An 11,940-nucleotide genomic window follows, 5' to 3' on the forward strand; every position below is an offset into this window, starting at 1 on the left:
TATTGTACCTACGCTGAGGTAGAGTAGCTGTAAGTCTGTATGGTGTGAACAGTTGAGGGGAGTGCATACCCAGCATCACCTGAGGAGGGGAAATAGGGAAATTGCATCTGTACAGAGTATGATCTATACTATGGTACTTGCAGTATCTGTTGAGACTCTGTATGTGGCATGATGAATATTATTGTAAAATGGCTGTTTATGTGAGATGGCATTTATACACTATAATTATACATATCACACATTTTGTGCTTGGTACTTACCCAGTAGCCACATGTTGCCAAATACTCCCGTAGCCATCCGCTAGGCAAGAGGTGACATTCGGAATACAAAGCTGTCATGGGTACTGCCTGGAAATACTGCATGCACATCAATGAATCTATCACTGGAATCACAGACACCCTGCAAATTGATGGAATGCTATTGGTGTCTGTTGCAAAAGATGTGTGCAATGTGGTGGGTTGGCTGAAGGGCCACATGGGTACAATCAATCGCACCCAGCACACGTGGGAAGCGAGAAATGAAATAGAAATCCTTAACTGCCCTTTGTCTCCTTTCCAGTGTATGGGGCATTCATATTTGGAGGTGGGCTCTTGAATTGAAGCAGCTCAGTACCCAATGCAAGTACCAGGACTGGCTTCACTGAGAGATGCCCACAAAGTCACTGGAGACCCTTTGGAACTACCCCATAGCAAAAAAATGGAGAGAAGCAAGGATCTTGAGATAGGCTGGGATGGCATGGGAGCGACAGGTCACAGAGTCAGGATCATGCTCCCATTCTCAAACTTTCTCCAAGGGGGAAACGATATCTGGTGCTGACATCTTGGCTAAACATCCCAAATAGAGTTAATCTTTTGTCTGAAAATCCTTTCTACTCTCCTTCTCAACTCTTTTGCCGCATGGCAAGGGGCATAGCAACAAGCACATTCAGCCACATGTTAAAAGGTTTGTATGTTTTAGCTCTGCTTTTATGTTTGCTGCAGGGCTGGGATTGGCTGTTGGGCTGCAGTGTTTCAGCTGGAGTTGGTGGATGGTAAGCACTTAAACAGGTGTTTAGCATTGAAGAGAATGACCATCCATCCAGTGCGGAGATTCCTTACCAAGTGCAGAGATTCCAGCCAGAGTGCGGACGTAAAGTTATGAGTCGTAAATGACTTCTGTAAATACCAATAGTCGTAAAGTTTGACTTTTGGCTCAGATTACCTTTGTGAATGGGCCCCACTGGGTGGAATTGTCTGCTGTATTGTGGTGCTGGTCTTGAGGCATCGTCAACAGCATTACTGAGATAGGGGCTTTATCTTTGAGTTAATGTGAGGTGTGGTTGGTATGGTGAATCTCAGTACACAGAGAGCAACTGTATCAATCCGAGTGAGACCTCACTGGTCAAAGTTTCATTGGAAGTGAATGTCAGAGTAGGTCAGAAAGCATTGTTCTAGACTGTTTCTTGTATGATTGAATACTTGAATTTCATTAGAGGAGCAGACAAAGTTAGTCTTTAAAATTGCTTGCATTTGTTTTGTGTGTAAATTGCTGAGAGAATGCTCTCTTCAGATTTGTAAAGGAGGGTGAGCTGCTGCAAGGAGTGAGATTGGCATCGCAGTGTGCGGGGCTAGTATTGGCTGGCCGGTGTAGAGCTGCGCTAAAATTTGTTGGATATGCATTAGAACACCGCACTGGTATTGGCTGTCATCTCTAAACAGAGAATTGTGGGTGAAAAATAATTTCCTGGCCTAAATGAAAAGTCAGGGAGCTCAAACACACTTGCCTGACACTTTGTGCTCGTACCACTGGAGAACAGGACCTCGACGCCAGGAAAGGGGGCGCGTTTTCACCGCTTCACCCGCAGTTTGCCTCAGCTGTTATCCCAGTGCCGCGAGGAGAGGGCACTACATCCCCCCAGCAGCCCTTGCGGCGCTCACGCCGCTTGCATCATCAGGTGTGCCGGGAGGAGCTCAAAAGGAGGCGAGCGAATGGAGGAGGCCAGACCGGGCTATCTCTCTGACATCTCCCATCATTCTCGACATCTGTGCGGTGAGTGAAGCAAGTCGTGCTCCTGTGGATATAATTTGTTATAGCTAAACGGTCTGCTATGCCCAGTTTACGTGCCCCCGCCTCTATAGACAGTATGCTGGAGAGAGTTGTTAACATTGTCTGTACTGAAATGGAGTTAACTGAGAGGTGTATGTCCCTGGGATTAATAACTCCTCAACTCACCCCCTCAAACATGAATGGCGATCGCACCAGCACCCCCTTGATGCTGAATTCGCCAAACATGCATTTGCCAGCCTTGGGAGGCGGACCGGGCAATGAGGGTAACATGGTTATTGGGGTCCCCAGGGAGGCTGTGGATCTTTTGTCATCGACTTGCTGTAAAGATATTGGCGCTAATGTGAACGTCTCCCCAAACCCAGAAATCGCAGGGGCAAAAAGAAAATGGAAAACAACCAAGCCTGCCCAAAGAAGAAACAACCACCACGTTTAAAACCACAGCGTACTGCTTCAAGTACATGGATCCAAGGTCCAGTGGTTTCAGCTGACAGAGTAACTGTTAATGCCCCTGCTGTTTTAATGCCTATTGATATGTCTAATCATTCAATTCATACTCAGACTGAATCCACACCAGCACTTTTTAATAATTTTAAATTGGGAGACACTGCAATTGACATTATTGTAGATACCATGTTTGAGCGCATTAAGGAACATGTTGATAAGAATTTCGCTATACTTTGAAAGTGTTTGGATCGTCTAGAATCACTAATTAATAAACCTAGCTCGTACTGTAACATACCCAAGACATCATCACAACAGGGGTGGTCACACAAACCGCAGGCCCAGAGCGGACCAGTCTCCAGCATGCCACAGCAAACTTTAACTGTTACACAGCCTCCGCTAATTGGCTCTTGTGATACCGGTCGCAAAATCAAAGAATGCATTTTTTACAAGCTTCCTATTCGCTCTGATTTTTTTTAAAAATCCAGGTAATTCCAACACATTAGATTTACCTAGACAACCTAGCCAACCAGCTGACCACGCACCCAGTACAGCCCTCGCTAATAATTCGCAGAGTACTGCCCCTGCCACCAGAAACAATGTTTGCGGGCCCGTTGATCCTAGAAAAGATGTTCTAAGCCTATCTCCTGAGGCAGCCCCTATGTCTTGGTTTTAGCAGGAGGGCCCCCTATAGGGAAAAATCAGTTGGAGTCGTGGGACCAATTACGCAATAAGAGCACCAACTGGCTGGCTAAAAATAAAGGGTTCAGGGTGTCTAACAGCTATGACATCTTGATGGTGCGTAGGGTTGGCTGGGTCGGTCCCTCAGACAAGACCATAGAGGGAGACTGTGTGTTAACTTTCGTCGACCAGCTCTTGTAAAATCAATATTAATTTTAAGAGAGCATAACAGCTCCTCACCCACTGTCATCTGGTCATTGCCTCTTGGCTATTTTTACAAACCCAACGTCAGCCATAATATACCTGTCATCTCGCCATTCTTGTCACAAAATAGTTTTTCTTCCCTTTCCGGTTTAGATACTCTGGATTGACTGCCTCCCACACCAATGCTCACTAAACCGGCCCATATTACAATAGTACCTGTCCCCCTGGTAAAAGAGGTCTCTGGGCCACTTGACCAATATCTGCAGGTGATCAGCTGGAACATTGCCGGCTTAGCCTCCAAAGTAGAAAATGAGGACTGGGTTAAGCTGGCAAATAAATTTAACATTTTAATATTTCAGGAGACGTGGGCTACAAGGGAGTTATATCTTGATGGTTTTCAATGTTTTAATGTTTGTGCACCTGTCCCCAAACACGGGCGGCCGTCTGGCGGCCTTTCTATTTGGGTTATCATCTCGTCTGGTAGCAGTGTCAAAATTATCCCTACAAATAGTCCCAACTTTCAAGCCCTGATATACACACAGGGGCTTCTATCTGTTTTATTAACTTTTAGTATAATGACTTCTTAAGTGTACCTAACATGATTTTTGCAAATCTTTTTAATTTTGTTTCAGACATACAAACTCTAATGGGGAATCACAATTTAGCTGGAATTTGCCTGGGCGGTGACTTTAATGTTAAGCTCTTTGGGGCAAATAAATCAGACACTGTCCATGAACCATACGTAAATCTGTGTAAAAGGGGGACTGAATTACTGGACTATTTGTCAAATCATGACCTATTAAATGCGATGGACATCGCAGCCATAATCCATCAGGACAGTGACCCAATACCCACTTACAGAGGTCGAGGTTGTGCTTCAATAATGGACTATGTTTTTATATCAGCCACGCTTGAAGATATTTTAGTCAGATCCGAGGTCATACCTGTTGTGTATGGGGACCACAACCCAACCACGGTTATGCTTAGGATCGCACTTAGAAACAATTTTATTGTCGAACCAGGGGCCTGTAACCTATCATCCTCAACTGACAACCTAAGAATTATCTGGATAGGCATCGACAATAGTAATGTGTTCTCGAACATGTTAACATCTTATCAATCACTTGTCGATACCTGTCTGTCGCCTACTGACCCCAACCCTGAAGCAGTTGCTGCTTCGCCCATTTATGCGCAGGCATAAAACAAATGATCTCAAAACCTGCGTCTAATAATAACCACAATCCCAAATGGTTCAATAGCGTTTGCTCACGGGCAAATAGAGAGGTTTGCGCTGCTTTGTCAGCCATACCCAGGGACGCAAACCTTATTAGACTAATGAGGAAGCAATATAACAAAGTGGTCAAGCAGAGGAAAGAGGAGGTCGTGAAAGAACAATGGGATAACTTGGCCTGTGCCGCCAGATTTAACAACACAAACGGCTTTTGGGGAGCAGTTAAAAATATGAGATCTATGGGCCAGACTCTAACCCCCCCTAAGCTGTAATATAACTAGTGAGGCCTGGGTAGCACATTTTTCAAAATATATACAGCCTCCTCTCAGAACGAGGTCCATACAGACCTTCATGTTGTTACACGAGTCCAGATATCGTTATCTGAAGTTGAGGATGCTATTGACCAAAGTTTAGGTAACAAGGCCCCTGGCCCCGACGGGCTTCCCATCGACCTTATCAAGCATAAACTGGAGTTTTGGGCACCGCTTTTACTCAATGTTTTTAACAACCTAACAAACTCCCAAATCCCCGGTACATGGTCGAGTATCAGAGTCCCGATTTTCAAAAAGGGGGACAGGTCCAACCCTAGCTGTTATAGACCGATCTCTTTCATCGATAACACACTTAAAATACCTGGCCGGGTGTTATTTAATAAAATCAGGAGTTGGGCTGAGGATGAAAGTATTTTAAACAAATGCCAGTTAGGCTTCAGAAGCAAATTGGGAACGGTAGAGCAATGCCTCAATTTAAATTTGATCATTGGTAAATACACGATAGTTCGGCAGTCTCCCATCTACCTAGCATTCATGGACCTCACCTAACCCTTTGATTTTGTAAACAGATCACGACTATGGTTATGTCTTTTAAAATATGGGCTGAACGAGGCCTTTGTACATTTTTTGGCTTATTTACCTAGGGACCTGGGTTCAAAGGTGAGGATTAGTAGGGATGGGGCAGTCTCAGGGAACATCGTCATTGGCAGAGGGGTCAGGCAGGGATGCATGCTGGCCCCTCTGCTTTTTATTTTATATATTAATGAGCTGCATAATGAGTTGTCTAAACTGACTATGGACGTCCCAATGATCAACGGCAACAAACTACCCGCCTTATTATATGCGGACCTAATGGGCCGCACACCTAATGCATTGCGCATTTTAGTTGGGGGCGTTGTTGATTTTATGAATCAACTGGACCTTTGCACAAATTTTAAAAAATCATTTTGAATGAATTGTGGCCCCAAAAAACACTCTGTTAATGTAATTACCTCTGGCTCTGAAAAATTGTTATGCACACGCACTTTCCCGTATTTGGGCTTGGTTTTCTCAGATAACGCCTCTTGGGCTGCTCATTTGACACATAGCCGGAGCAAATTTTAAAGGCAGCCACTTCAATCTTGTGCATCCCCCAACCCAGAAGAACTGAGGTAGTGTTATCCTTACTGAAAATATATAAAACTCAGTGTATACCTACCGCAACATATGGAGCTGAAGTTTGGGGCCACGTGAATTGCAACAGCATACAGGTAGAAGAAAATAGATTCTGACGGAGAGTCTTGGGGGCACCAATCTGTTCCTCATCCTTTGTCTTCCACCATGAGTTTAAATTGTCCTATATAGAGGACTACATCAGGACCCGCCCAGCCATCTTTTGGATAAAAGTATGAAAAAACCCAGCAGCCACGCTAACTAGAGAAATCATAGTTGACTGCCTTAAATGTGATAAGGGCAGTGACATACCATGGTTGTCGGCCGTCAAGGCTAGCTTGACTACTGTAAATTTGTCGCATATTTTTACAAACCAAAGCAATATGGCAGGCATTAATAAAAAGGTTATTCAGGAGGCCTTGTATGAGTATTACGGCGACTTGAGATATAAGCAAGAAATTTTGAAATATTCAGTCGCCCGGTATATAATTATGGTGGATGCTGACGGCCCCCCCAAAAAACTTTCAGCTAGCTACCTCCCAAAAGTGACCACCGCTGGGAACGAAGCTTGCTCTTTCGCCTTAGAGCTTGCACTTTAAAATACCTATTGTGCTTCCCCTTAGGCTTTAACACCAATTTTGAGCAAATGCCTTGTCCCTGTGGAAATCGTGGTAGCCAATCCATGTTACACTTTTTGTTTTTCTGTAAATATATAGCAAACAGCTGCTGATTCACATTTGTAAGGCTTTGGCTACTACTGATTTTAAGCTGGCCTACAGGGATATTGTCATGCTTAACGGGGAAAATCTAACCCTTCGTGTTAGCACTTTTCTGAGCCTGGCTGTTCGCTCCCGCGCCTCTATGAGCACTGTATAAGTAGTTCTGATTGCACTCTGACATTTTTGACCCCCATGTGGGTCACTTAACGTAATTGTATGCATTTTATTGCACTATGTTTCCTGTTAAATTGTCTGCACTTTATTATATCATGCTGCTACATTTTATGAATCACACTGTTATTATTTCTGACCTAATGTGTGTTTTTTTACTACTTTGATGCTATTCGTTATACCATCTGATCCTTATCAAATCATGCCGCTTCTTTTCAGGAATATCTTTGCTATTGGCTCTAACTAAATTATAAGTCTATGATGAACTCGCCGCGATGACTCTTGCACTATGTATATGTTTTTGTGTGCCGACTGTTTTAAGTCATGTGTTTATTGTTTTAAATATTTATTTATGTATGCATCGATTATTTTCAATGAATATTCGTGCTGGTATCTTATTTTGTACTTTTATGGATATCCTTTTATCCGAATAAAGAATGAATTGATTGATTGAAAAGTCATGTGTGAATTTTGCATATGTGATCGAAAATGAAATTCTTTAAAGCACTACAAAGTTTAATAAAGAGAGATCTGACTGTACCTCTTAGAAGGGGGACGAGGCACAGCCCAAAAGTACGCCAGGTCATCATATGGTAATAGACATGAGTCTTCACATGTGTTTTTGGCTCGAATTATGACATAGGATCACCAAGAAGGACAGTCCTTTGACATTTTCTCATTGTGGTACATTTAATTTGAGATTCATTGAACATTTAAGGAAGACTTTGTATGACAGGAAACCGCCTTCTAAACCTATACAATACTGTTGTACAGCTTGTAACAAGAGTGGTAAAACTGTGCGTTTGTCCGAAAACAAAAACCTTGGGATAGTGCAAGTCTGATTCCCCGTACACCCTCATAAGATGTTGGCCTATTATCTTACTAGCTCACAGGGCACCATCTGAACCCTTAAACCTACAGGGTACCAAATGTGTGAGCAATCTCCGAACATGACAAGCCAGTTTCCCCAAGGAAATTGTGGTACCAGATCTAGAACATTTTAGTTTCAATTCTCCTGCATACCCAAAGAAGTACATAAGAAATACTAAGCATGGTTTTACAATATTTATTGTAGCGTTGGTATTCTTACATAAAAGACGTGTACTGTAAATATGAGTAGAATAAAACAGATTAGCGTAATTATCATTACAAGGACAGTGAAAAGAATGACCATTTCCATCATTATGCTGAGACAGTGTATATATGCAGGCATATAAGTACTGTATATATGTGAACTCCTAACACGCTCTACCTAACCAAGTGTTGCCTAATGTGGGTCATCTTCCAAATCTCTGCCAAGTAGACTAACTCCCCGTTGCCTGTGAGTAAGTGTCATCAGGTCTTGGTGTACAGCTGAACATTCCTCGTGTTGGTAGGCAGGAATCAGTTGAGCTGGAATCCAGACATGTGGTAATCCTGCAGTGTTCCCCATATAGCACAGCCGAAAGGGCAACGAAGTTGCAAAAGATAATCAAGGTTTTCGAAAAGTTTCCAACTCAAATATTTATTAAGAAGTCATTCATCAATGTTTTAATCCTCGTTACATTCACGAGATTTGCAATTTGCCAAAATGGATGAATCCAATAGAACCAAGGACTTGTAAGTATTCTCAATGCATTTCGGGTATTAATCTACCCTTCATCAGGAAAAGTCCTATGAAGATACAAAAAGGAGAGATGTGTCGAACTGTTTTGAATAGAAATGATAATTATAAAACCACCTGAGACCAGAGAGGCTGTGATTATATGCCCGTAACCGAACGGAAACGAGAAACCAAGGTAATAAAGTGTGCCAGTAAAAAGACATAAAGTAACGGATGTGAAGGACAATCACGGATAAACGGAAAAGGTGCCGAGAAGTGGAGGTTTAAGTAAAGTACCGTGGCTGAAAAGATTATAACCGAGTGTAACCAGCGGTGTCCCCAAACATAAAAAGAGTTGACAAGCAGAACCTCAGTACGTGAATAGGGTTCTGTTAAATGGTAGCGGCAGTTTCAGTCGATAACCTTTCAAGTATTGCCCGGCGGTAATCGCCTCTTATACCATTCGATGACTAACCAACAAAAGAGGCAGGCGCCGGAGACTGGAAGGCAGGAAACAAAGTTTTATTCCGTCGGAGCAGAACACGTCAGATCGGACAGCAAGGTATCGTCTCGAGGTGCTCTAACTGCTTCTCTGAGACCTGGTCTCTTATACACACGTTTATGACTTTATTGCAGGTTTATCATACATGGCACATTCTTGAGATCGCTTTGATACATGAAAGGACATCCTCGGAACCCCCGGCACAGGCCCGCTCCCACACATAGTTACAGTACAAGTCCCCACCCCACCCGTGGTAGGAGATGGCTATCACACAGCTGGACATTCCGCCAATTCCCGGGTGTGTGTGCAACCGGTCAGGTCTCAGGGGGTGGGAGCCTTGATCAACTGTAATCCCTTTGAAGTGAGGTGTTTCCCTTACAGTAGGGGCAATAAACTGCATCCGCAGGGCTAGGTGATGGCCTGGGATCGGCCCGGACAATCGGGCGCAGAGGAAGGGGTTTATGGCCCATGCATGAGAGAGCGGGGGTGGTCAGCGCGCGGGGGATGTTCGCTGTGCCAGAGGGACGCGCTGGCGATCGGCAATGAGCGGGGAGAGAGGCCATGGTGCCTAAAATGGCCGTCGTGTGTTTCTGCGTGCGGCGCTGGGGGAGAGAGACAAGATGGCGCAGATAATGTTCAGTTACGAACTAAATTTCCACAGTCCTCCCTTTTAACATGTCTCGCCAGCTTGTTAGTTCGGATCAATCCCCATAATACCGTGTACTTCTACCTCGTACAGAGCTTTCATACGTTCTGCTTCAAAGTTCAGAGTCTTAGGGCAAATGCAGTTCGTGAAAAGTGAACAAAGAGGGGGTAAGCATTGAATACCCAGGCAGCATCCACATAGTATCACAATTGGTATTAGGATAAACGAAAACAACCTCCACCCCCAGTCTTTCAGTGTGTCCCAGACCCAACTCCCAAGCGACCATCCTTCTTGTTCTTGATGAACCTCTGAGGAAAGTCTGTGGAGGTGTTCGATTGCCTTGTAGACTGAGGGTGAGTTATCCGGTACGTAGGTACAACAGCTGGATCCAATGATGCGGCATGCTCCTCCACGGTCAGCCAGAACCACATCTAGAACAAGGCGGTTCTGGAGAGCCACCAGGCGGACGGCCTGAAGCTCGGCGGTGTTGTTGGCGAGGATGCCGGCTGTAATGTTCATTGTTGTTTCGACTGCCTGGGTTAAGTGCCGGATGGCACGGCTGTTTGCCATTGGACCCCAAAGTGGAACAAGTCCCTTTACTGCATCCATGAACTGTGCTCCAGTGGAGTCGGCTTGTACAATGTCCTTTGCACGTTTCTGCCGGTGATGGTTTGCTGGAGCCACATATGTTGGAGGAAGGATAAAAGCGATGTAGCAGGTGCCTCTCCAACCTTTCGGAAGCCAGGTGTAGGCCTTAGTACCACAGACGAAGTACATATTTGGGGAGGTAACAAAGGAGGGTGGGTCAACTGAGTCCAATGTTCGGGTGATGAGACAGGAACTGTGGCCTACCGGCTGTGTTCCTAGGCCTTCGAGGCACACCAGACCTGTGATGTTGACGACGGATAGGGCCACTGTTAGGGTGGCGGCCGTTCGTTTCCGGAGGTAAGAGAAGGTGGGTCTGGCTGGGTTGTTGAACACCTGCATTTCAACTCGCTCCTTGGCAGGGATATCCATATGGAAAGAGGTGTTTGATCTCAGAGGACAAAAGGGAGCAGAAGTTTTTCCAGTTTTGTTCAGCCAGAACCCATGATAGAAGTGCGACACAGTTTTGCCGGGAGTGGCATTGTCCTTGTAACTTTCTTGCAGGAGGATTAGCCAAGCGAGGCAGGAGCCATGGACGGAGAAGGGCGAAGGGATGAAAGGGATAGAATGTCCAGTGGCATGTGGTAGCAATCCACAGATCCAGCAGTTAGTGGCATTGGCGGCAAGATTGTGTTGGTGGAGCAGTTGCACAAAAGAGTTATTCCAGAACTCCTTACGTCTTTCTCGGAGTTGGGGTGAAAGTGAAATCAGATGGTGTTCTTTCATGGTGGTGGGTTGAGCAGTGGTCAGCAATGTCTTATGAGCGGGTGCGTTTTCTTCCATGATCCAGAAAGTGACCATGAGAAGGAGGCAAAGGAGAAGGGTAATAAAAAGTGCAATAGTCTTTGAGCTGTGCATTTTGTCAGTCTTTGGGTTTTTGTAGTGGATCTTCGGACGTCCGGTTGCTTCCATCATCTTCATGTCGGGCGCTTCCATCACCTTCAAGGGACTCGGTAGCGGGCAGAACCACAGACTTTGTTTAGTTTCTCTCCTGGAGGCCTTTGAGGTGACTAGGCTACTGCTCTGAGATTTCAACTTAGTTCGTGGTCTGCTTAGCCGAAGTTCCCTCCTTTCGTCGTAGGTTATACCCTTCTTTGGATGGCACAGTGGGATCGGGATATTCAGTCAATTCAAGTGTCTCTGTATTCGGGTAGCAGCTCAGGGATGGTCGGTCTTTGTCCAGAAGTTCCTCTTGGGCGGTGATGTTGTCGGTGGTCGTCAGGGTCGATGATACCTTCTTGCAGTGGTGTGCATGCAGCCAATTACGTTTCCCCTCCACTCGAAGAGCTGTTCGGGTGGTGATCAGGACTTGCAGGGGGCCCGTCCACCGGGGCTCCAGACTCTTGGTGTGCTGGAAGTTGCGCACTAGGACAAAGTCACCGGGTTGGATGTCGTGTCCGGGGCCCCTGGAAGCATCGGGAATGGCTTGCAGCACCTGTTGATGGGTAACAGACAATGTTTTAGTTAAATTGTACAGATAGTCAGACATGAGGACGTCCGGGACGTCGTGAATGGATGCTGGTTTTGGTGCAGTCCAAAGGTTCATGGGTCGCCCGAAGACGACCTCGTAGGGGGTTAAGTGGTGTTTGGTAGGAGTGGAACGCATTGATAGCAATGCTAGTGGGAGGGCGTCTGGCCATTTCAGTCC

General features: G+C 45.2%; 1 protein-coding gene across 1 annotated transcript; it reads right to left on the bottom strand.

Moving 5' to 3' along the window:
- Positions 1-9,692: 9,692 nt before the first annotated feature.
- Positions 9,693-11,228, bottom strand: LOC146809154 (endogenous retrovirus group PABLB member 1 Env polyprotein-like). The gene has a single exon (XM_085614300.1). The coding sequence runs from the start codon at positions 11,226-11,228 to the stop codon at positions 9,693-9,695; it is 1,536 nt and encodes a 511-aa protein (XP_085470426.1).
- Positions 11,229-11,940: the final 712 nt, after the last annotated feature.

Source organism: Triturus cristatus, chromosome 7 (genome assembly GCF_964204655.1).
Source record: "Triturus cristatus chromosome 7, aTriCri1.1, whole genome shotgun sequence".
NCBI lineage: Eukaryota > Metazoa > Chordata > Amphibia > Caudata > Salamandridae > Triturus > Triturus cristatus.